General features: G+C 42.9%; 1 protein-coding gene across 4 annotated transcripts in view; it reads left to right on the plus strand.

The window, feature by feature from the left end:
• The window catches only part of TP53BP1 (tumor protein p53 binding protein 1), a 95,021-nt gene that overhangs the window by 55,981 nt on the left and 12,839 nt on the right, over positions 1–26,201 (plus strand). For all 4 annotated transcript variants that reach the window (XM_033190349.1, XM_033190348.1, XM_033190350.1 and 1 more), the window contains 7 exons: positions 5,309–5,792; positions 10,433–10,585; positions 16,406–16,677; positions 17,356–17,505; positions 17,977–18,407; positions 22,892–23,083; positions 23,503–23,718. In XM_033190349.1, coding sequence (XP_033046240.1) covers positions 5,309–5,792; positions 10,433–10,585; positions 16,406–16,677; positions 17,356–17,505; positions 17,977–18,407; positions 22,892–23,083; positions 23,503–23,718 — 1,898 coding nt within the window. The remainder of the gene's footprint in view (positions 1–5,308; positions 5,793–10,432; positions 10,586–16,405; positions 16,678–17,355; positions 17,506–17,976; positions 18,408–22,891; positions 23,084–23,502; positions 23,719–26,201) is intronic.

Here is a 26,201-nt window from a genome sequence, read left to right on the forward strand (position 1 = left end):
AGCCACCGTGCCCTACCTATGAAAATAATTTATGTAATTCTGCATTTCTTAGATTAGTTTTTCTTATTTTGGAAATCATGTTTACTTTTAACAGACTTTTTATTTCTCCTTAGCTTCCCACAGAGCAAAATATGAGATGTTTAACATCCCAAATTTAAAGTTTTTCAGACTTGATGGAATTAATTTTTCCGTAATTTCTTTTTCTTTTTAGAGACAGGATCTCACTCTGTCACCCAGACTGAAGTGCAGTGGTGCAGTAGTAGCTCACAGCAGCCTCAAACTAACTTTTGTGCAAGCAGTTTTGCTCAAGCAATCCTCCTGCCTCAACCCCCTGAGTAGCTAGGACTGCAGGCATGTGCTGCCACGTCTGGCTAATTTTTTTTTTTTTGTAAACTTTCTGTAGAGACAAGGTCTCAGTATGTTGCCCAGGCTGGTCTCAAACTCCTGGGCTCAAGTGATCCTCCTGCCTCGTCTTCCCAATGTGCTAGAATTACAGATACGAGCCACTGTGCTTAGCCCCATAATTTATTTACTCCATAATCTCTTAGAACAGTTCTGAGTCAGGAAAAAAGTTTTGAGTTACAGGCCCTTTTTCTCTATTTAAATAATTAAGGAGGTGGCCAGCCACGGTGGCTCACCCCTGTAATCCCAGCACTTGGAGGTCAAAGCATGAGGATTACTTGAGGCCAGGAGTTCGAGATGAGCCTGGGTGACATAGTGAGACCCTGTTTCTACCAAGAAAAAAAAGAAAAAAAAAAAAAAAAGCTGGATGTGGTGGTATGCGCTTGTGGTCCCAGCTACGTGGAAGACTGAAGTGGGATGATCTGTTGAACCTGGGAGGTCAAGGCTGCAGTGAGCTGTGGTCTCGCCACTGCACATTAGCCTGGGAAATAGAGTGAGACCGTGTCTAAAAAAAAAAAAAAAGAGTATCTTGTATGGAATATATGATTCTTATATTTAGTGTAGAGAAATAAGTAATGGCAATGGAAAAGAACCTGTATTTTCATTGTGAAATGAGTATCTTTTACCTCTAAAATTCAGTGATTTTCTAATTAGACAATGTGATAATGTTTTGTCAGTAGGTATATCACTAATAGTGATATAAGTAGCATGATTTAGCCAGGCACGGTGGCACTTTGATAGACTGAGATGGGTGGATGGCCTGAGCTCCAGAGTTGGAGACCAGCCTGGGCATCATGGGGAAACTTCGTCTCTACAAAAGTACAAAATTAGCCAGGTTTAGTGGTGCATCCCTGTAGTCTCAGCTACTTGGGATGCTGAGGTGAGAGGATGGCTTGAGCCCAGGAGGTGGAGGTTATAGTGAGCCAAGAGTGTGCTACTGCATTCCAGCCTGGGAGACAAAGCCAGACTCTATCTTTAAAAAAAAAAAAAAAAAAAAAGACGGGATGGGGTGGCTCACGTCTGTCATCCCAGCACTTTGGGAGGATGAGGAGAGGTGATCACTTGAGGCCAGGAGTTAGTGACCAGCCTGGCCAACATGGTAAAAACCCGTCTCTCCTGAAAATACAAAAATTAGCCAGGTGGGGTGGTCCGTACTTGTAGTCCCAGGTACTCTGGAGGCTGAGGCATGAGAATCACTTGAACCCTGGAGGTGGAGGTTGCAGTGAGCCAAGATGGTGCCACTGCACTACAGCCTGGGCGACAGAGCAAGACTCATTCTTTTTTTTTTTTTTTTTTTTTGAGGCGGAGTCTCACTCTGTCGCCCGGACTGGAGTGCAGTGGCCGGATCTCAGCTCACTGCAAGCTCCGCCTCCCGGGTTTACGCCATTCTCCTGCCTCAGCCTCCCAAGTAGCTGGGACTACAGGCACCTGCCACCTCGCCCAGCTAGTTTTTGTATTTTTTTTTTAGTAGAGACGGGGTTTCACCATGTTAGCCAGGATGGTCTCGATCTCCTGACCTCGTGATCCGCCCGTCTCGGCCTCCCAAAGTGCTGGGATTACAGGCTTGAGCCACCGCGCCCGGCCTCATTCTCAAAAAAAAAAAAAAAAAAAAAAAAAAAAAAAAAGTAATAGGTAGCATAATTTCTAAATTTCTATGTTCATTATTGAAATAAATATTTAAAATAAATATGTCAATGCTTTAAATGGGCATTCTGAATAAGTGTGAGCTTGTTGATATTCTTGGGAATCAGATGATCTGAAATCATGTGATTTTAAAAGTGGTGTAGTAATGACCCATCTGTTACTGAATTTATTGATGTCATTGAATTGCCTTGCTTTTTTATTAAAGCATTTTAAAATAGAGGTGCCAAGATGTTGGTGATACTGTTTAACCTTGGTGGAGCAGAGACCTGGGAATCTAGCTGTGTTTGATTCCAGATGCCTCATAAACACAGCTACACTCAGAATAGAATAGTTAGACATTTGTTAAATATGGAGATGTATTCAATTTGGATTACTTTTTTTTTTTTTTTTTTGAGATGGAGTCTTGGTCTGTCATCCAGGCTGGAAGTGCAGCAGGGCGATCTTGGCTCACTGCGACCTCCACCTCCCAGGTTCAAGGGATTCTCCTGCCTCAGCCCCCCAAGTAGCTGGGACTACAGGTGTACGCCACCATGCCTGGCTAATTTTTTTGTATTTTTAGTAGAGATGGGGTTTTGCCATGTTGGCCAGGCAGGTCTCGAACTCCTCACCTCAGGTGATCCACCTGTCTTGGCTTCCCAAAGTGCTGGGATTACTGGCGTGAGCCACTGTGCCCAGCCTAAAATTTACTTTCTTAGCATCAGTTTCTAAGTCTGGCATATAGTGACCAGAGTAGAATTGCATAGCTAGAACTAATGGAGAGGGACAGAGGTATGGCACTTCTTATAATTTATTGGATTGCTATAGAAGTAAAATTCCATTCAGATGTTCTAACCTGAATAAATAGCTTCTGAGGTGTCTTAGTCTCTTTGGGCTGCTACAACAAACTGCCATAGGCTAGATAACTTATAAACAAAATAATTTATTTCTCTCATTTCTGGAGGCTGAGAAGTTCTAGATCAAATCAGTGGCAGATTTGGTGTCTGGTGAGGGCCTGCTTCCTGGTTCATAGACAGCTGTTCTCATATGGCAGCTGGGGGCAAGAGAGCTCTCTGAGGTCTCTTTTATAAGGGCACTAACACTATTCATGAGGGCTCTGCCTCTTAATACCATCACCTTGGGGGTTAGGATTTAATATATGAGTCTTGGGGTGAAGAGGACATAGACATTTAGTCTGTAGCATGAGATAAAATTTATAAGCTTGTTTAGGATAGGAAACAACAATAATTGAATTCCTAAAATTGAGTCCTGGCTCTTCTGGCTTTTGAATCCTTTCCTTCTTGCTCAGCCATTGGTATGTTAGATGTCTTAAAGATTTAAATATGAATATTTAGTTGATACTGAAGGTGAACTGAGTCTCTTTATTTGCATTGTCTTATACATCTAATATTGATTATCTGCCGTGCTCAATATCTTACATATATGAACATTTATAAACCTCATAAAAGGTAAGTGCTACTCATGGTAGGTGTCTCCTGGTGGTCATGTTCTTACTTCTTCTTCATTGGACCATATATTTTCATTCAGTTGAGGTTTCTGAGGGATAGGACACAAACTGTAACAACCAAATGTATATATACTAAGCTCTTCTTGGTTAGAACTCTATTCCAAATCCCTCTTTGAGCTCCTGTTCTGGTAGGCTGAGGTAAACAATATAGAAACCTCAGAAACTTCTTTTTTCCTTTTCCTTAAAGATCTAGAGCAGAGCAATCCCTGAAGAGCACTTCCTGCTTCCTTTACTGTATCTACCTAGGAAAGCTGAGATCCTAAGGATAAGAGCTTCTGTCAAATAGGAGACAGCCCCAGCTCTTTTTCTGGCCACATACTTAAATCAACATATGACATGGTTTCTAGGCCCCTTATCGTCCTTCGTGTTACCTTCTGGGTTTATCTACAGTTTATTCCTTGTAAACCGTCATGCCCAGAACTGAAACAGATAGTCCAGATGTGGTCTTAGCTTGGTCAGTTCAGAATGGATTCCTTTTATCTTTATTCTGGCTGTTGTACATGTAATGGAGCCTAAAACTGCATTATGTTGGTTTAATCTGAGTAGATTTTACAATTAATTGATTCAGAGAACATTCAGTCTTCTGTTCAAAGTACATGTATTAAGCATCTATTTTATATTAAGCTGTGAGTTAGGTGTTTTAAATATAAAAATGGATAAGACATGAACGTCAAATTTTTGTTGACTTGGAGTTACCTGGACGTTTTTATTCTGGAGAATTGTTAGGGATTTTTTTTTTTGAGACGGAGTCTCGCTCTGTCACCCAGGCTGGAGTGCAGTGGCACAATCTCGGCTCACTGCAAGCTCCGCCTCACGGGTTCATGCCATTCTTCTGCCTCAGCCTCCCGAGTAGCTGGGACTACAGGTGCCCACCACTACGCCCAGCTAATTTTTTGTATTTTCGGTAGAGACTTGGTTTCTCTGTGTTAGCCAGGATGGTCTTGATCTCCTGACCTCGTGATCCGCCCACCTTGGCCTCCCAAAGTGCTGGGATTACAGGCGTAAGCCACCACGCCTGGCCTGTTAGGGATATTTAAGAAAGCTCCTAGTCACTTCAGAAATCATGGTATGTGGTTTGTAGGAGACATTCAGCAAATGCTTGTGGAAAAAAGGAACAAATCACTGATACCCAAATGGGATGACTTACGAAAAGAAATTGGCTATATCTTGAGAACTGTCTTTGAGAAACAATTCATTCTGAAATGTTTAGTTGTAGATATATCAGTATAGCTGACAAAACTAGAATCTATCTACAGCTTTATCCTTTATAAATCAGATTTTCTGTCCTAAAAATATTGGTCAGGGGGGATAAACAGTATCTAGAATGTTAGGAGTCAGTTAAGGAATGTTAGAACCATTCATAAAGCCAGATGAGACATCTTGACCTAATTGATATTTTTTCAAAATAGATCTCTAAGTTGCCCTTCATTGTCTATGACTTCAGTAATGGGTTTACATCTTTTTGTTTACTTCATTTTCCTACATCAAGTTTCAGAGTTCATAGCTAGTGATGGGAAGAAATTTTATGACTCTTTTATCATCATGGTGGAATTGTTCCAATCTACCATTATTTTTTTTCCAGGAGTGAAATTATAATGAGAGGCCTCCCAAGGTGATAATGCTTGACTACCTGAATTTCTCCCTTCCTTACATTTCTCAAATTGTCAAAATATGGCTCTCCCCTTGCCACTACACACACACACATTCACACATACACTTGCTTAATTGACGTGGCTTCTTTATATGTTGCATTTTCAGGGGGAACTTGCTCCACTTTCCAAGTTCTCAAGGAGAAGAGGAGAAAGAAAAATTGGAGGGTGACCATACAATCAGGCAAAGTCAACAGCCTATGAAGCCCATTAGTCCTGTCAAGGAGCCTGTTTCTCCTGCTTCCCAGAAGATGGTCATACAAGGGCCATCCAGTCCTCAAGGAGAGGCAATGGTGACAGATGTGCTAGAAGACCAGAAAGAAGGACGGAATACTAATCAGGAAAATCCTAGTAAGGCCTTGATTGAAAGGCCCAGCCAAAATAACATAGGAATCCAAACCATGGAGTGTTCCCTGAGGGTCCCAGAAACTGTTTCAGCAGCAACCCAGACTATAAAGAATGTGTGTGAGCAGGGGACCAGTACAGTGGACCAGAACTGTGGAAAGCAAGATGCCACAGTTCAGACTGAGAGGGGGAGTGGTGAGAAACCAGTCAGTGCTTCTGGGGATGATACAGAGTCACTCCATAGCCAGGTGAGAGAACATACTAGGGTGCGTCAGAGGCCCTGTTTTTGACTTTCAGGATTCTCAGAGAATTTAAGTTGTGGCATGTCTACTTAATGACAATTCTTGAACGTTTTGGACAGAACAGTGGTTAAAAGACAAAAACAACTTTTCCAAGATATAGATATGGTAGTGAAATTGTGGGTAGCTATAGCCATTAGATAGTCTTTTAGGGAAAATGTAGTATTGCTACAGTTTTTTAGGTAGGTCTTTACTGGAGGAGAAAGCCAGAGGTTCAGCCTGGGTTTACTCCTGTAATACTCTTCTACATTCACTCATTTCCTTCTCCATAATTTTTTATCTTCCCCTCTAACCATCAGATCTGATTTTTTCTCCCTTAAGTCTATTTCATCATGGTTCTCAGGAATTCAGAGTAGAAGGTAAAGGGGAAAGAAGCAGCATGAAGAATAGTGTATTTCAGTATATGAAACAGAAAGAATGGTAACAGGAATAGAGAGAGATGGAGAAAAGTCCCCAGGTGACTGGGAACTGCAGAAGAGAGGCTAAACTAGAAGCTAATGGGAGGAAAAGGATTGGGGCTGATGAAAGTGAGGCTGGAGGAATACCAGGTTCCAGGGAATAGAGTGGGGAAGTATTGGTACTAGTAAAAATTAAGTAGGTGGCTGTGCATGGTGGCACATGCCTGAAATCCCAGCACTTTTGGAGGCCCAGGTGGGAGGATTACTTGAGCCCAGGAGTTTGAGACTAGACTGGGCAACATAGTGAGACTTTGTCTCTTAAAAAAAAAATTGAGTAGATAAAAAGAAGTTGTAGAAATGTATGTGTTAACAAATACATAGAAGTTCACAACATTTCATTGAGTGGCAGAGTGGGATCCATGGCAGAGAAAATTTGGAAGTTACTAGTAAACAGTAGTCTCCACTTATCAGTGATTTCTTTTTCTTGGTGGTTTTAGTTGTCCATGGTCAGCTGCAGTCCAAAAATTTTAAATGGAAAATTCTAGAAATAATAAGGTTCAAATTGTGTGCTGTTCTGAGTAATGTGATAAAATCAAGTGCTGCTCCTCTTAGTCCTGGCTAGGATATGAATCCTCCCTTTTTCTAGCATATCCATGTGCTATATATGCTCCCTGCCTGTTAATGACTTAGTAGCTGTCTTGGTTATCAGATCAACTATCATGGTATTGCATTGCTTGTGCTCAAGTAACCCTTGTTTTACTCTCACCCCAAAGTTTGAGAGTAGTGATGTCGACAATCTGAATATGCCAGAGAAGTCATAAAATGCTTCCTCTAAGTGAAAAGGTAAAAGGTCTTAATAAGGAAAGAAAAAATCATATGCTGAAGTTACTAAAATCTATGGTAAGAACAAATCTGTCCATGAAATTGTGAACAGTATATTGTTATAGTTTATCTTATTATTAGTTATTAATCTATTTCTGTGCCTGTTTTATAAATATTATGGGTCTGTATGTATAGGAAGAAACATAGTGTATAGGGTTTGATATTATCTGCAGTTTCAGGCATCCACTGGGGGTCTTGGCACATATCTCCCTCAGATAATCAGAGATATTGTAGTGGTCAAATTGTCTTTTCAGTTGCTGTGGTAGATTATCTTCATTTGGTATCTACTTAGGAAGTCTTCGTTATTGATGTGCCTCTCATTCCGATTGTCCAGGTTGTTTGTTTTGTAAACATAATATACAGTTCTTATTTATTGAACACCTATGGTACATATGGCATATGAACATTGTGTTCAAGACAGTGCTAAATTTTATGTTATGCAGATTTTAGCGTACTAAAAATATATAGATGGTGTATAGAATAACAGAAATTGAAATTGGTGTGCCATCTTTTGAAGAGAGGTTAGCAAATGAGAAAGGCTGTATGCAAGTTTTCCAAGTGTCAGTGCTTTTTAAAAATCCGCTTCATTATAGATAGGATATAGGCTAGTGCTAGTGGAAAAGCATAGGCAGCCTACTTTGACACTCTTGAAATTTTCATTTATATGTCAAAAAGGACATAGAACCAGGTGGAAGGGAAAGTGTGGTTTTTTCATTTTGTTTCCTTCCCTTAATGGCGGTAAGATCATCAATTTTTTTATTTTACAGACACCTCTTTTCAGAAAAGTATTTGAAGAGAGTAAGCATAGCTTTCTTTTTACCTGCCCCCTTTACCTTTTCTCCTTATTCTCTCAGACACGCTTAAGTGTCTGTCTTGCAGTGATCATTCATATGGCTGTTGTAATTGGAAGAATACAGGGAAGCTTCTTGGCTGCGTTTCAGCAATATGTAAAGCCCTAAAACCTTTTAGACTTTCTCTGTAGTGGGGAATAGTCTCATTGTGTGTGCAGGCAGGAAGTTCAGGCTGTCATAGTTCCCATGCGTGGGTACCCTGATGATTGAGGTGGGACTGACCTGTGCTGTAACCATTCATTAGACAGAGTTGTGTATGTAGAACTATTTTGAGGCCGGGCGCGGTGGCTCAAGCCTGTAATCCCAGCACTTTGGGAGGCCGAGTCGGGTGGATCACGAGGTCAGGAGATCGAGACCATCCTGGCTAACACGGTGAAACCCCGTCTCTACTAAAAAATACAAAAAACTAGCCGGGCGAGGTGGTGGGCGCCTGTAGTCCCAGCTGCTCGGGAGGCTGAGGCAGGAGAATGGCGTGAACCCGGGAGGCGGAGCTTGCAGTGAGCCGAGATCCGGCCACAGCACTCCAGCCTGGGCGACAGAGCGAGACTCCGTCTCAAAAAAAAAAAAAAAAAAAAAAAAAAGAACTATTTTGAATAATTCGATGAGTAGCATTCTATGCCTTTGATATTACTTATAACTATTCACATAATTTACATATTTCCATTTTAGCAAATATTTCACCTCTGCCAGTTTCCACGTTGAAACTGGAGTGGGGATTATTCCGAGAAATTACTGAAAGCTTTTGGTAAATTACTACCACATGTCAGGAAAAAAAATGCAGAATTACCATTATTGCATTTGTATGTGTAATTCTTTTTAAAGACTTGGCTACTTTGATACTGAATGCTGAAAGTAAAATCAGCCTACCATAGGGGAGATAAGGTGAGAGACGAAAGTGTGCATTTTCTCTTCAGAATTACAGAGCCAGTGGGGTGTAGGAGGGAGGATAAAGATGTGAAAAAATGTGATACAGTTGTTATTAGAAAACATGTATTTTTTCAGAAATACAGGACTGAAATTCTAGCACTTTTTATTAGCCACAGGCAGGTCCTAGGTAATAAAAGCCGAAAGTCTCAAACTAACTAATGATTAGAGGTGGTAAATAAGGCTTTAAGATCTAATTTGCTAAGAAGTTATCTTTTAAAAATTATCCAGATCTGACTAAAGTATGAACTCGGGCTGTCTGTAAATAGAAAATTATGAACAAGAAATAATGAAGCTGGATACTATATTAGTTAACTCAGTTATTCTTTTGAATAGCAGTAGTTATTAGTTTTTTATTTTTGTAAATAAGAAATAATGCCTTTGAAGTTTTTCAGAAGTGTTGAATGAATTTTACCTGTCCTGAATTTTCCGGGAGTTATTTGTCTAGTATAGTACCTGGCACCCTTAAGTTGTTTGATAAATATTTGCCTAATGTTTTTTGAATGAAAGAAGCTCAGTCCCCCTAAGTAATATTATTTAATATAGTTATCATAAAAATGTAGGGTCTTATTTAGCCCTACATTATTCTTGCAGTAGAACTAGATATAAAATCTTAATTTGCTAATTTTTCCATTTCTGGACAGTAGCTCAACTCTTTAGTCATAATCTGTTCTTTGGAATAGATGAAATATTTTATATTTAATTCTAGGAGAGATCAGTGTACATTTTTTTTTTTTTTGAGATGGAGTCTTGCTCTGTCACCCAGGCTGGAGTGCAGTGGTGCGATCTCCACTCACTGCAAGCTCTGCCTCCCGGGTTCACGCCATTCTCCTGCCTCAGCCTCCTGTGTAGCTGGGACTACAGGCACCCGCCACCGTGCCCAGCTAAGTTTTGTATTTTTAGTAGAGATGGGGTTTCACCGTGTTAAGTCAGGATGGTCTTGACCTCCTGACCTCGTGATCCGCCCGTCTCGGCCTCCCAAAGTGCTGGGATTACAGGCGTGAGCCACCGCGCCTGGCCCAGGGTACATTGTTTTAGGTAATGAACTGTGGTTTTTACTTTAATACAGGAAGAACACATAAACTGAGATTAACAGATACATCATTCTGGTTTTATGTAAAAGATTAAAGAGTGCATTCCTTTTATCTAAAGAGCTGTTGATTTAAATGTAAACTTGTTTACTCATTTGCAAGGTAGCATCAGAATTAGGAGAAATATGGTTTAAAAATAATGAACTTTTAGGGGTCAAAGTTTCACCTGAATGTCCGTAGATATAAGTACTAGGTGTAATGATTTTGATTTAGACAAAAATAGGTCATTTTAGGTCATGCTCATACAAACTTCTCTTAGCCTCTGGCTATACAACTGATCCATCCCTGGTCTTATCTATAGGTGGATAAAACAAAACAGTTGGAAGATTCTGTCACACTAGATTCATGGAACCTCTGAACAGTTCTCATCATGAAGCATAAGATTTGTGATTTTGACAGCTTGCAGTGAGACCTGTGCTCATGTTCTGTATCTTCTGTCACAGGGAGAAGAAGAGTTTGATATGCCTCAGCCTCCACATGGTCATGTCTTACATCGTCACATGAGAACAATCCGGGAAGTACGCACACTTGTCACTCGTGTCATTACAGATGTGTATTATGTGGATGGAACAGAAGTAGAAAGAAAAGTAACTGAGGTAACATATACTCTGAGTCTGTGTGGCAAATTTCTTTCTTTCTTTTTTTTTTGAGACAGGGTCTCACTTTGTCACCTATGCTGGAATGCAGTGGCATGATTTTGTTTCACTGCAGCCTCTGCCTCCCAGGCTCAAGTGATCCTCCTGCCTCAGCCTCCCGTGTAGTTGGTTCTACAGGCGTGAACCAACAAGCCTGGCTAATTTTGTTTATTTTTTGGAGGGACAAGGTCCCACTGTGTTTCCCAGACTTGTCTTGAACTCCTAGGCTTAAGTGATTCTCCTTCTTTGGCCTCCCAAAGTGCTGGGATTACAGGTATGGGCCGTTGTCCCCGACCCCACATTTCTTTCTATAGAAAAATTATCTTGACTCTCTACCCCCTCCCCCTTTCCTGTGCAACACTTTGTTTTTCTTCATCTTTTTATTGCCAGAGATAGAAGAACAGGGTTAGAAATTAGACTTCCTGCTTTCTAAAGCTTTCCCCAACCGTAGGTTTGATGTTTGACCATTGGTTAGTTAATGAGTCCCATCATGCTTTCCTTTTCTGTAAAGCAGAGATTGATAAATCTCTCTCATGTGTAAAGATTGTATGTATTATTTTAAATCCTTAGAAACTCAAATGAAGTTTAGCACACTGTGTTTAACTACCTGTGTTTTCTCACATATTTTCATGTCTACTCATTCAGTTCTTTGTCACTATCTGTGTGTGGTCATAGACGTGTTGGTAAGAAATGCACCTTTATTTTTTAGTGGGATTCATTATAGACTAGTTACAAATGTCAACTCAGTATTGGCATTTAGTGACTATTTGTTATATTGAATGGCAAAATATGCTGACTTTGTTTACATCTAATAATGAGAGAGGTTAGACAGATTTTCTAGAATTAAAGATCTGGGACCTTTGTTGGTATATGTTAAGATCTGGGAACCATTTTATTAGTTGGTAAGAGGCACAGCTATTTTCTTTTTTTCTTTTCTTTTCTTTTTTCTTTTTTTGAGACAGAGTCTTGCTGTGTCACCCAGGCTAGAATGCAGTGGCGCAATCTCAGCTCACTGCAACCTCTGCCTCCCGGGTTCAAGCGATTCTCCTGGCTCAGCCTTCCGAGTCGCTGGGATGACAGGCGCTTGCCACTGTGCCTGGCTAATTTTTGTATTTTTAGTAGAGACAGAGTTTCATCATCTTGGCCAGGCTGGTCTTGAACTCCTGACCTTGTGCTCTATCCACCTCGGCCTCCCAAAGTGCTGGTATCACAGGCGTGAGCCACCGCGCCCGGCAAGGCACAACTGTTTTCTTCCTTTAACTAGATACTTTCTTTTAATTCTGTCTGCTGGCCATGTAGGAGGTTGAACTCAGGGAGAGTTAAACTCTAGTATATAGTTTTATTAAATAGAATATATTACTGCTATTGTTCAGTGGGCTATTTGGCCTTCATGTCAGGTAACATTTGATGTTAGTTTGAGGAATTGTTTGTTGTTTGTTTTACTATCCAGAGATTATTCAGATTTCATTGGTTTTACAGGCACTCATTGAGACATTGTTTTTTATTCCCTTTTTTTTTTGGTCACAGAGTCTTACTCTGTTGCCCAGGTTGGAGTGCAGTGGCCCCATCTTGGCCTTCTGGAACCCCTGTCTCCTGGGTTCAAGCGATTCTCCTGCCTCAGCCTCCTGAGTTGCTAGGATTATAGGTGTGTGCCACCATGCACAGCTAATTTTTGTATTTGTAGTAGAGATGGGATTTCACCATGTTGGCCAGGCTGGTCTCGAACTCCTGATCTCAAGTGATCTGCCTTGGCCTCCCAAAGTGCTGGGATTACAGGTGTGAGCCACTGCGTCTGGCCTGTTTTTTATTCTTTGTGTATACCAAATCCCAGAAATAATTCTTTTAAAATACTGCTTTATCTCTATTTTAAAAATGTTTTAAAAAGATTTTTGTTCATGGAACTTTTTTCATGTTATTACTATTTTGGAGAAATTATGAAAAGCAGTTTGCCTTCATGAAAATTTGTGTAACTGTTACAGTCCATATTAAACTCTGTGCCTAGTACACTACATTAAGTGTTAAACACATTACTTCATTTCTTAAAATACATTTTTTATTTTTATGTTTGGATTGCCCAGGCTGGAGTGCAGTGGTGCGATCATGGCTTACTGCAGCCTTGACCTCCTGGCTCAAGGGAGCCTCCCCCTCGGCCTCCTGAGTAGCTGGGACCATAGGCACACACCACCGTACCTGCTAATTTTTGTATCTTTTGTAGAGATGGGGTTTCACTGTGTTGCCCAGACTGGTCTTGAACACTGTTCTCAAGCAGTCTTCCTGCCTTGGCCTCCCAAAGCGATGGGATTACAGGCATGAGCTATGGTGCTAGGCCCATTTAATATTTTATATGGTGCTTTCTAAAGTATATTTCTGGAAACAGCAGGGCTCTTAGACAGTTTGATGGAAGGAAAAGATTCCATGGTCATAAATAAGTTTGAGAAACACAAAACACTCTCTTAGTCTGTCTTCTGTTGCTATTAAACACCTGAGACTGGGTAATTGATAAATAAAAGAAATTTATTTCTTATGGTCTAGGAGGCTGGGAAGTCCAAGGTCAAGGAGTTACATCTGGCGAGGGCCTTCTTGTTGGAGGGGACTCTGAAGAGTCCCGAGGCATCACAGGGTATCACATTGCCAGGGGCCTTACAAAAGAGAACCAAATTAGTTTTTGTAACAGACTCACTCTCGTGATAACTAATCCACTCTTGTGATAACTCATTAGTCCATTAGCTCATAATTCCGTTAATCCATGAATGGACTAATCCATTCATGAGGGCAGAGCCCTTATGACTCAATCATCTCTTAAAGGTCCTACTTCTTGATACTGTTAACATTGGGTATTAAATTTCAGCATATGTTTTGGAGGGGCAAATGTTCAAACCATAGCATGCCATTAATCCCTGTCCCCACTAACATGAAAATTCACATATTACCATATTAAAAGTTCTAAGAAGTCCTCTAGTAAGGATACCTATTTTATTCTGTTCAACCCAGCACTTCCCAAACTTACTTGACTATTAGCATTTTTTAAAGTAATACCTGTTTTTTCCCTATGGAAGATAGTTTGGGAAGCACTACCATACTTAAATAATGATAGTGACTAGCATTTATTGAGCACATACTATGTGCCAAGCATTGTTCTAAGCATGTTAGTGAATTAACTTATTTAATCCTTAAACAACTATGCTATGATAGATCCAGTTATTATTCTCATTTTGCAGATGTGGAAACAGAAGTATATCAAATTAAAATAGGCCACTGAGAATGATGACAGAAGTAGAAATGGGGAAGACAGGCTATGAAGCTAAGGTCTTCATGCATGAGAGAGGGTGATTTGGAGAATGTTAGTGGATAACAACTAGGGAGGGGGTAAAGATAGTTTTAAGAAAATGGCAAATAGTGGTTTTGAAGGAGAGGAGGTGGGGAAATAGAAATGGTCTGTAAAAGGCAATGGGGAGCAAGGAGGTATCTCATCTCAAAATTCTTGAATGGAGGTTTGGCTGAAAGAAACCAGCCTCTGCTAGAAAGAGCTGTAGGAGATGTGAGATGCACTGGAGATATCTAGGATTCATTCATTGAAGGCAGAGAAATGAAGGGAGGATCATAGATTGTTTTGTATCTGTTGAATTTCAGGTGTTTGTGGTAAATCCAAGTAGAAATTTGTATAAGCTGAGTCATTGTATTCTTGGTAGATAAGGAAGGATGAGTGTGGTGAGAGTGACGAGGGAAAGCATGTGAGAGTGAGGAAAGGAATAAAAACAGAGTCCTGGGAAATACTGATTTTAAAGGAACATACAGAGAAAGAGGAACCCAGAGAAGCATAAATAGAAGTAGCCAAAGAGGTAGACCAGAAGAAAGAGAAAAGTGTTTCTGTGGATTTTAAAGGAGGAGAGATTTCCAAGAAGGAGGGATCAGAGATAATTATTTAATCATTTTATAGTATTATGTAAATATATACATATGTGTGTCATTATATACTGTCTCCCCATGGAGATTGATTTTTTTCAAGGTGGAGTCTCTCTTGTTCAGGCTGGAGTGCAGTGGCACCATCTCTGCTCACTGCAAGCTCCGCCTCCCAGGTTCACAAGTGATTCTCCTGCCTCAGCCTTTTGAGTACCTGGGGACTACAGGAGTGTACCAACATGCCCAGCTATTTTTTTGTGTGTTGTTTTAGTAGAGATGGGGTTTCACCATGATGGCCAGACTGGTCTTGAACTCCTGACCTCAAGTGATCCACCTGCCTCTGCCTCCCAAAATGCCTGGATTACAGGCGTGAGCCACCGTGCCTGGCCTCCTAAAAGGAATTCTAAACTCTATGAGGGAAGGATCTATCTTATCCGTTTCCATATCCCCTCTGGCAATTAACATAATATTGCGTAAACACTCTAGGAAGGCAGATGTGTCATACTCATGCTATAATTTCTCTGTGCTGTGCCCATGGTGGACACTGGTGATTGGTCTTAGAATCTTTTCCCACTAAGTCTGGGATTTAGCCTCCAGAAGACTTCTTAAAACTGAGCACCAGGCAGCTGCTCATCAAAGTAGGCATCTGAGATAAAGCCAGTTTGACTTTCTTGTAATCTATAGATACTTACAATGTTTTTGTCCCTCATTTTTCCAAATGGTAATACTATTTTAGCCTTTTTTTTTCTTTTCTTTTTTTTTTGAGACAGGGTCTCATGCTGTCGCCTAGGCTGGAGTGCAGTGGCATGATCCCAGCTCACTGCAGCCTTGACTTCCAAGCCTAAGCGATCCTCCCACCTCAGACTTCCGAGTAGCTGGGACTACAGGTGTGCACTCCCACGCCTGGCTAATAGTTTTATTTTCATATGGAGACCGGTTCTCACTATGTTGCCTAGGGTGGTCTCAAACACCTGGACTCAAGGAGTCCTTCCGCCGTGGCCTCCCAAAGTGCTGGGATTACAGGTGTGAGCCACCACACCTGACCCCTTTTAGCCTATTTTTGCATATACTTTTCTATTGCCTTGATCAGTTATTGAAAGGTAATGGGAAATAACTAATGTCAGAACATGTAGTGCTGTCCACTGTTAATGAAGTACCTAGAAGGGCTCCTGACCACTCGTGTTCTCCTCTCACCTGCCTACCTCCTTGCCTGTCTTCGCTCAGATAAGAATTTACCTCTGTCTTCTCGGTTAGAATGCTTGCTGGTAGCCAGGGGTTGTGAACTTACCCAATAAAAAGATAAACTCTTTCTTACCAATATAGTACCATCTTTATTTTATATTTTATTGAGATACAATATAGTCCCATTAGAATGAACAATTCTTCTCAGAATCACCTGGGGGAGAAAAAAAAAAGAAAAAAAAAGAACAGATCCTAAACGTTCAGTGGCTTTTGAAAATTTTATGTAACCATTACTCAAAACAGATACAGAACATTCCCATTATTGCAGAAAGTCTCCTTCTGATTCTCACCTTTTTGAATTATTTTGTGCCATCTGTAGAATTTTCCAACCATCATATTAGCATTGTGTTATTATGGCGTCTTTTTTTTTTTTTTTTTTTTTTATTTTTTTTGAGGCGGAGTCTTGCTCTGTCACCCAGGCTGGAGTGCAGTGGCCGGATCTCAGCTCACTGCAAGCTCCGCCTCCCGGGTTTACGCCATTCTCCTGCCTCAGCCTCCCGAGTAGCTGGGACTACAGGCGCCAGCCACCTCGCCCGGCTAGTTTTTTGTATTTTTTTTTTAGTAGAGACGGGGTTTCACCATGTTAGCCAGGATGGTATTATGGCGTCTTTTATCTTCTGTATCTATTTTTTCCTGCAGGAGACTGAAGAGCCAATTGTAGAGTGTCAGGAGTGTGAAACTGAAGTTTCCCCTTCACAGACTGGGGGCTCCTCAGGTGACCTGGGGGATATCAGCTCCTTCTCCTCCAAGGCATCCAGCTTACACCGCACATCAAGTGGGACAAGTCTCTCAGCTATGCACAGCAGTGGCAGCTCAGGGAAAGGAGCCGGACCACTCAAAGGGAAAACCAGCGGGACAGAACCCGCAGATTTTGCCTTACCCAGCTCACGAGGAGGCCCAGGAAAACTGAGGTGCAGACAGGGTCTCCAGAGAGAGAGAACCACAGCAGGGGCAGGGTTGCTGACATTTTAATATCACAGGAAAAGGGGAGTAATGGGAAATCCCCCATCCTCCATTAAAGATAAATCAACTTCCCCTCCTCACTGTTTGCCCTCTTCCTGTTTTGGGTTTGCATGGGAAGTAGGGTGGAGCCTTGTGGCAGGTAGATTTCATTGGCAAAGCAGCCCCTGAGAAAATGTAGGTAACGGGAGGGGACTTTCGGGAATTTATCATCTGGTGGGCACATGCTCCTACCACAGCCTTTTTATGATTTAGCTGGGAGTACAGGAAGTTTGGGATAATAGCCCCAACTTAATATATCCCCTAGCTTTTTGTTATTCTTTGCAGGTGTCCAGAGCCTAAAGTAGAGGAGGAGGCATAGCAGAAATGGGGTGTGCTGTTTTTGCAGCAGCAGTAGGAAGCTTTGTCAGAGGGAATAGACTTACATGAAGGAGAATGTCCTTTACTTCTTATCCCACGCTCCCCACTCCCTGGATGAGATTTGGTGGTGGGTGTGTGAACCAGCTTCCTGCTGCTCTGAAGGCTCAGCACATGTAGGCCTGTCATGTAGTCTGAGGGCCAAGGGGAGACTTTTTGAAGAAAAGATTCAGTAGCAGGTGCTATCAGACTAACTTGTCTTCATTCTCTAGTCCTAGAAAAGGGGTCAGTCAGACAGGGACGCCAGTGTGTGAGGAGGATGGTGATGCAGGCCTTGGCATCAGACAGGGAGGGAAGGCTCCAGTCACGCCTCGTGGGCGCGGGCGAAGGGGCCGCCCACCTTCTCGGACCACTGGAACCAGGTACCTGGGTAGTGTGAGATATACTAACTTACTTGTTCAGAAAAAAAGGGAATAGAGAGAAGAGAGGGGAGTAGAGAATTTGTGGGGTATCAGGAGGGAGAAGAGGGGCCCATAGTGACTGGGGAGTGGGTAGGGATCAGAGCGAGGCCACAGAGAGACCAGGCTCGTGCCTGTGATGGGGTTTTCTTTTTTTTTGTCTTTTTTTTTTTTTGTTTTTTTTTTCCTTTTTGTGGAGAACGGGGTCTCGCTGTATTACCCAGGCAGGTCTCGAACTCCTGGGCTCAAGCTATCCTCCCGCCTCTGCCTCCCTGAGAGCTGGGATTACAGGCGTGAGCCACCGCGCCCGGCTATGATGGGGTTTTCAAAGAATGGGCTGAGGAGACCCATGGACAAAGGAGTGGGAAAATTGGTAGATATGTACTTCTGTGTTCTTGTTCTCACCAGCTTCTCCTGTCCCTTATCTCTCTTTAGAGAAACAGCTGTGCCTGGCCCCTTGGGCATAGAGGACATTTCACCTAACTTGTCACCAGATGATAAATCCTTCAGCCGTGTTGTGCCCCGAGTGCCAGACTCCACCAGACGAACAGATGTGGGTGCTGGTGCTTTGCGTCGTAGCGACTCTCCAGAAATTCCTTTCCAGGCTGCTGCTGGCCCTTCTGATGGCTTAGATGCCTCCTCTCCAGGGAACAGCTTTGTAGGGCTCCGTGTTGTAGCCAAGTGGTCATCCAATGGCTACTTTTACTCTGGGAAAATCACGCGAGATGTCGGAGCTGGGAAGTACAAATTGCTCTTTGATGATGGGTACGAATGTGATGTGTTGGGCAAAGACATTCTGTTATGTGACCCCATCCCGCTGGACACTGAAGTGACGGCCCTCTCGGAGGATGAGTATTTCAGTGCAGGTAATGAAAGAAGCAGAGTTTGTAGAGATTTTTTTGTGCCTTGGGGCAATACTCTGTTATGTTAGTAATTACCAAGACATTACTTGGTACTTTTCTGGGGTCTCTAAAGTCAGAAATTTCATTCCTACAAAATTGGTTACTCTTGCCACTGACTTTTCTGTTTGTTCATTTGTTTTTGAATAAACTTATTTTGGAATATTTTAGATAATTTACAGAAAATTTGCGAAGTACAGAGTACTGCTAGTAGAGTTCCCATATAACCCTCATCCAGCTTTCCCTATTGTTGACATCTGGTGTTAACATGGGACATTTGTCAAAACTAAAAATCCAAGCTTGGTTTATTACTGTTAACTAAACTTTAGACTATATTTGGATTTCACTAGCTTTTCCATAATGTTCTTTTTCTCTTCAGCGTCCAACATTGCATTTAGTCATTGTATATCCTTTGGTCTGCTCTGATTTGTGGCAATTTCTCAGTCTTTTGTTTTTCATGACCTTTTTGTTTTTCATGACAGTTTTGGGGAGTCCTGGTCAGGTATTTTGTAGAATGTCCCTCAATTTGCGTTTGTCTCGTATTTTCTCATTAGACTGGAGTTCTGGGATATTTTAAAAAGAATGCCACATAGATGGCTGGGTCTGGTAGCTCGTGCCTGTAATTCCAGCACTTTGGGAGTCCAAAGTAGGGGGATCACTTGAGGCCAGGAGTTTGAGTGCAGCCTGAAACATAGTGAGACCCTGTCTCTTAAAAAAAAAAGAAAAAAAAAAAAAAAAAAAAAGGAACATAAATTAGCAGGGCATGGTGGCACATGCTTGTAGTCCTAGCTACTCAGGAGGATGAGGCAGGCAGATTGCTTAAGCTCAGGAGTTTGAGTCCGCAGTGAGCTATGATCATGACACTGCACTCCAGCCTGGGAAACAGAGTAAGACCCTGTCTCTTAAAAATGTGAAATGCCCTTCTCATGTTATCAGGAACTGGGAACGTTTGTGATGATGATGATGTATCCACATGACAGACATCACTGATGATGTTAATCTTCATCACTGGTTAAAGTTGTATTTACCAGATTTCTCCACTTTTTTTGAGACAGTCTCACTCACTCTGTTGCCCAGGCTAGAGTGCAGTAGTGCAGTCTTGGCTCACTGCGACCTCTAGCTTCCGGGTACAAGTGATTCTCCTGCCTCAGTCTCCCGAGTAGCTAGGATTACAGGTGTGCCCCACCACACCTGGCTAATTTTTGTATTTTTAGTAGAGACAGGGTTTTGCCATATTGGCCAGGCTGGTTTCGAACTCCTGAGCTCAGGTGATCTACCTGCCTTGGCCTCCCAAAGTGCTGAGCTTGCAGGCGTGAGCCACCGCATCTGGTCTTCTCCACTTTAAAGTTAGTGTTTTTCCCTTTCCATACTCTCTTCTTTTTTAAAGCTTAACTACCTTCTTTGATTGGAGCCCAGCAGGTGAGTATGGCTGATATATTGAGATATTTTTGCTTAGGGAGAAGTTTTTAGTGCTGTGTCTGTATGCCTGCACATCTACCACTTATTTTCTGGTTTGAAGAACGGTGCCTTTTTGCCGGGCGCGGTGGCTCAAGCCTGTAATCCCAGCACTTTGGGAGGCCGAGACGGGCGGAGCACGAGGTCAGGAGATCGAGACCATCCTGGCTAACACGGTGAAACCTCGTCTCTACTAAAAGAACACAAAAAACTAGCCGGGCGAGGTAGCGGGCGCCTGTAGTCCCAGCTACTCGGGAGGCTGAGGCAGGAGAATGGCGTAAACCCGGGAGGCGGAGCTTGCAGTGAGCTGAGATCCGGCCACTGCACTCCAGCCTGGGCGGCAGAGCAAGACTCCGTCTCACAAAAAAAAAAGAACGGTGCCTTTTTATTTTTGAAGTAGGTGATATTGGTGATAGTGAGAGGTTTATGCTTGTTGTTATTGCTTCATGTGCTAGATCTTTGAATATATTGTCTCCTTTCTATAGAAATAATTTGAAGATACCTATTTGTGTTGAGTTTGTCATTTAAAAACATCTTTCTGAGGACTTTTTGAACACAGATTGGGATATAATGGGGAAAAATGGCTTTCTTTTTTTTTTTTTTTGAGACACAGTTTCACTCTGCCTCCTAGGCTGGAGTGCAGTGGCGTGATCTCGGCTCACCGCAACCTCTGCCTCCTGGGTTCGAGTGATTCTTGTGCCTCAGCCTCCCGAGTAGCTGGGATTACAGGCACGCACCATCACCTGGTGGTATGTAAAAGTAGCACCACCTGGCTACTTTTTTGTGTGTTTTTAGTAGAGATGGGGTTTTGCCACACTGGCCAGGCTGGTCTTGAACTCCCAACCTCAACTTAACTGCCTTCCTCAGCCTCCCAAAGTGCTGGGATTACAGACGTAAGCCACCATGCCCGGCCAAAAAATAGCTTTTTTTTTTTTTTTTTTAAACAGAGCCTTGCTCTATCACCCAGGCTGGAGTGCAATGGCATGATCTCGGCTCACTGCAACCTCCGCCTCTGGGGTACAAGTGATTCAGCCTCCCAAATAGCTGCGATTACAGGTGCCTGCCACAACACCTGGTTGATTTTTGTATTTTTAGTAGAGAAGGGGTTTCATCATGTTGGTCAGGCTGGTCTTGAACTCCTGACCTCAAGCAATCCACCCGCCTCAGCCTCCCAAAGTGCTGGGATTATAGTAGTGAGCCACTGATCCCGGCCGGAAAAATGGCTTCTTATTGGAGTCCATCCAGGCTTCTCTTGTATTTGGAATCCTCTGAGTAATTGTTGTTTGCTCCTTTGTTCATTATTAAATGGGCCACTTCACCTTCTAGTTCTGGATAACATTGTTAGCTATATATGGGATCAGTTGGGAGTAGCACATGGATTGGGGTCTTTTACTGTGACTCATTGTATCAAATGCATTCCTTCTTTCAGGTGTAAAGCTACTCTGAGGGGTTCATATTTGGCCTTTTTTTTTTTTTTTTTTGAGGTGGAGTCTCGCTCTGTCGCCTGGACTGGAGTGCAGTGGCCGGATCTCAGCTCACTGCAAGCTCCGCCTCCTGGGTTTACGCCGTTCTCCTGCCTCAGCCTCCCCAGTAGCTGGGACTACAGGCGCCCGCCACCTCGCCCGGCTAGTTTTTTTTGTATTTTTAGTAGAGACGGGGTTTCACCGTGTTCGCCAGGATGGTCTCGATCTCCTGACCTCGTGATCCGCCCGTCTCGGCCTCCCAAAGTGCTGGGATTACAGGCTTGAGCCACCGCGCCCGGCCTCATATTTGGCCTTTTAAAGACAAAGTTCTGTAACAAGAGTGAACTGTGGTGTCAAGGTGTGGGGATTCTGTGTCCCATTTCTTGAGGCTGTTTACTAATGTCAACACTAGGCCGCTTCTAGTTCTAGTAACTCTTCATTGGTGTGAAGTATATTGTTGGCCTTGGGCTTCTTTGTGTTTTTGAGGGAGACTTTGTGACTTAGTTTGGGGATAGAGATTTAAGCGAGGAGATGAACAAGTAAGGGAAAAGGGAGTGATTCCACAGGATAGAGAGAGAACCAAGGCTTGCTGCATTATTTTCCTTGGGTGGGCTAGGCTCTGGGTTTCTTTTAGCTCGTCATTCAAGCATAGGCTAATGGGTGAGAAGAAATTGGACCTTTCTGTGTATAGGAATGAAAATATTCATAGTACTGCCTTGTTTTTGTTTGTGTGGGGGTAGGGGGGTGTGTGTGTGTGTATCTATAGCTGTAGTATGTGTGTGTGTTGTAAATTGTTTATTCATTGATAGGAAGAAGTGTTCTTTTTCACAGGATTAGTAATGAGTCCTATCCAAGATCACACAGCTTGGTGGCAGCAGAATTAGGCCTAAGCTCAGGTCTCCTGAATTCTAGCTTAATTTCCTTTTACATCCCACATTTTTTTCCTTCTAACATAAAGGCCTTATCGTCAGGTTTTGAATCAGTGCAGGAAAATAGATAATAGAGAGGATGATTAGGTAGGAGAGGCAGGATCTGTTTCTTCCTTTCTTTGCTCTCTATCTCTAATTTTGCTACACACACAGACAAAAAACACACACATGCTGTCTTTCTTAGAATGATGTCATTTTTCACTTACAGCTTAACTCAAGACTTGCCACTCAGCCTCCCAGGGAACCAAGAAGGAAAGGTTTAGAAGTTGTAATGGAATTTTTAGGAAACCACATGCCATTTCACTTCATGGAAATCATTTGAACCACTGGCAATCCATAATGGCTGTCTTTGGGAAGTTTTATTTGATAACTAAAGGATACCTTCTGTCAAGAAACTTTCCTGTCCTAATCCCAGTGTAGTAGCTACATACATCCTAAGTGTTACTGATTGGGTTTGACAACTGGGATTTTGTTAAGTCCTAACTTCAGTCCACTGTTGGATCTCTAAATTCCCTAACTCAGGCCTGCTTTGGAGAGCCCTTGTGAGAGGGTGCTAAGGAGCCTAAGACAACAGCAAGCTTCTTTTATGCTTTCTGCCCCCCAGGAGTGGTGAAAGGACATAGGAAGGAGTCTGGGGAACTGTACTACAGCATTGAAAAAGAAGGCCAAAGAAAGTGGTATAAGCGAATGGCTGTCATCCTGTCCTTGGAGCAAGGAAACAGACTGAGAGAGCAGTATGGGCTTGGCCCCTATGAGGCAGTAACACCCCTCACAAAGGCAGCAGATATCAGCTTAGGTAAGCCCTTTGCTTCCTGAACAGCTGCTTTTGGGCTTCTGTTCTGCTTACAGTGGGAGGGGGAGTTTCTGAACCTGTCAGGAATGTTTCCCTAACTTTTATTATTCCTGTATGTGGCTTACCAGATGGTGATGAGCTGTCATTTTCTAGAGCTACTGCCTTATCTGTTTCCTTCTTAGTACCGAACAGAAAGTCCTTAGGGTTTTTCTGGCCTCCTCAGTTCTATAGGGGACTAAACACATTTCAGTCATGGCAAAGACTAGATCAAAAAATATTATGGCCTTAAAAAGAAGCTTCTTGGCCTCGTGGGAAGTGGGGGAAGGAACACTGTGGTAGCTGAATCAGGGTCTGCCCAGCTTCTTGGAGTTCAGGACCTCATACCATAGAATTTGACCAACCTTTGGCTTATCCTGCCATAGACAATTTGGTGGAAGGGAAGCGGAAACGGCGCAGTAACGTCAGCTCCCCAGCCACCCCTACTGCCTCCAGTAGCAGCAGCACAACCCCTACCCGAAAGATCACAGAAAGTCCTCGTGCCTCCATGGGAGTTCTCTCAGGCAAAAGAAAACTTATCACTTCTGAAGAGGAACGGTCTCCTGCCAAGCGAGGTCGCAAGTCTGCCACTGTAAAACCTGGTAAGTGCTCCTTTTTGCCTCATTCTTCCTTCATACCATGGCAGAATGCAGGGCCAGCTGCTGGAAAAATGGAGCTTAGTATGTGGCAGTGGCCCTTCTGTCCTGTTATAAAGTTGGGGTCCTGCCCAAGCCCACAGGTGATATTCAGGGACAGCTCACTGTATCCCTCCTCCCCCATCCTCTGCAGACTCTAGTGCAGATAGATAGGAAGGCCAGAATCAGCCGAGTGTAGTGGTGGGTGCCTGTAATTCCAGCTACTGGGGAGGCTGAGGTAGGAGAATCGCTTGAACCCAGGAAGGTGGAGGTTGCAGTGAGCCGAAATTGCACCATTGCACTCCAGCCTGGGCAACAAGAGTGAAACTCTGTCTCCAGAAAAAAAAAAAAAAAAGACCAGGACTTGATCACACCATTCTTTGACTACTATATTTGGGTTCTAGGAGGGAAAGGAGAAGTATTGAAATGTAAGCAGATTCAAAATAGGTGTAATTTCTCTTTGCTTGCACCACCATCTTCCTGGAAATTCTGCTCTCCTCTCTCTTGTGCTTGGGCCCTCTAGCTTTCTCAGACTTCCTATTGAAAGGTCATGGCTGGGCGTGGTGGCTCACGCCTGTAGTCCCAGCACTTTGGGTGGCCGAGGTTGGGGGATCACTTGAGGTCAGGAGTTCAAGACCAGCCTGGCTAACATGGCAAAACCCTGTCTCTGCTAAAAATACCAAAAAAAAAAATTAGCCGGGCGTGGTGGCACATGCCTGTAATCCCAGCTACTCAGGAGGCTAAGGCAGTAGAATCACTTGAACCTGGGAGGCGGAGGTTGCAGTGGGCCGAGATCACGCCACAGCACTCCATCCTGGGTGACAGAGTGAGACTCATCTCAGTGTGCTCTTCCTTCTTCCCATTATCCCCGAAACAACCACTTTCCAGTCCCTAGCATTCAATAATTAAGAAAGGCCATTTCATCTGTTGTTCATTGAGTCCCTACTGTGACCCAGGCCCAGCTGCTACGGGTTCAGGAGATTACAGAGGTAAAATCAGTCTATTCCCTTTTGGAACTTTCTCAGGCTAGCAAACTGATGAAACTCCATTGATTGTTACATTGTCCTGGCACCAGAGCTCCTTTTATTTCCTAAGTATTTGAATTGTGTCATCTCCTTGTCTACCCAGCTGCTGCTGTGTTTCAGGGTATTTAAAAACAATAACAATAATCTTTCTTGAATATTTACTGTATGAGGCATAGCGCTCAGTGCTTCACACATACCACCTCACATATGACCCTTCACACATACCACCTCACATATGACCCTTCACACATACCACCTCACACATACCACCTCACACATACCACCTCACACATATTACCTCACACATACTACCTCACATATAACCCTTCACACATACCACCTCACATATGACCCTTCACACATACCACCTCACATATACCACCTCACACATACCACCTCACACACACCACCTCACACATACCACCTCACACACACCACCTCACACATACCACCTCACACATATTACCTCACACATACTACCTCACATATAACCCTTCACACATACCACCTCACATATGACCCCTTCACACATACTACCTCACACATATTACCTCACACATACTACCTCACATATAACCCTTCACACATACCACCTCACATATGACCTTTCACACATACCACCTCACACATATTACCTCACACATACTACCTCACATATAACCCTTCACACATACCACCTCACACATACCACCTCACACATACCACCTCACACGTACCACCTCACGTACCACCTCACACGTACCACCTCACACGTACCACCTCACACGTACCACCTCACACACACCACCTCACACGTACCACCTCACACGTACCACCTCACACGTACCACCTCACACACACTACCTCACACATACTACCTCACACATACTATCTCACACATACCACCTCACATATAACCCCTTCACACATACCACCTCACACATACCACCTCACACATACCACCTCACACATACTATCTCACACATACCACCTCAAATATAACCCCTTCACACATACCACCTCACACATACCACCTCACACATACCATCTCACATATACCACCTCACATATAACCCCTTCACACATACCACCTCACACATACCACCTCACACATACTACCTCACACATACTACCTCACATATAACCCTTCACACATACTACCTCACACATACTACCTCACACATACTACCTCACACATACTATCTCACACATACCATCACATATAACCCTTCACACATACCACCTCACACATACCACCTCACACATACCACCTCACACATACTATCTCACACATACCACCTCAAATATAACCCCTTCACACATACCACCTCACACATACCACCTCACACATACTATCTCACATATACCACCTCACATATAACCCCTTCACACATACCACCTCACACATACCACCTCACACATACCACCTCACACATACTACCTCAC

The sequence above is a fragment of the Trachypithecus francoisi genome, unplaced genomic scaffold (assembly GCF_009764315.1).
Source record: "Trachypithecus francoisi isolate TF-2019V2 unplaced genomic scaffold, Tfra_2.0 Lachesis_group3, whole genome shotgun sequence".
Lineage (NCBI taxonomy): Eukaryota > Metazoa > Chordata > Mammalia > Primates > Cercopithecidae > Trachypithecus > Trachypithecus francoisi.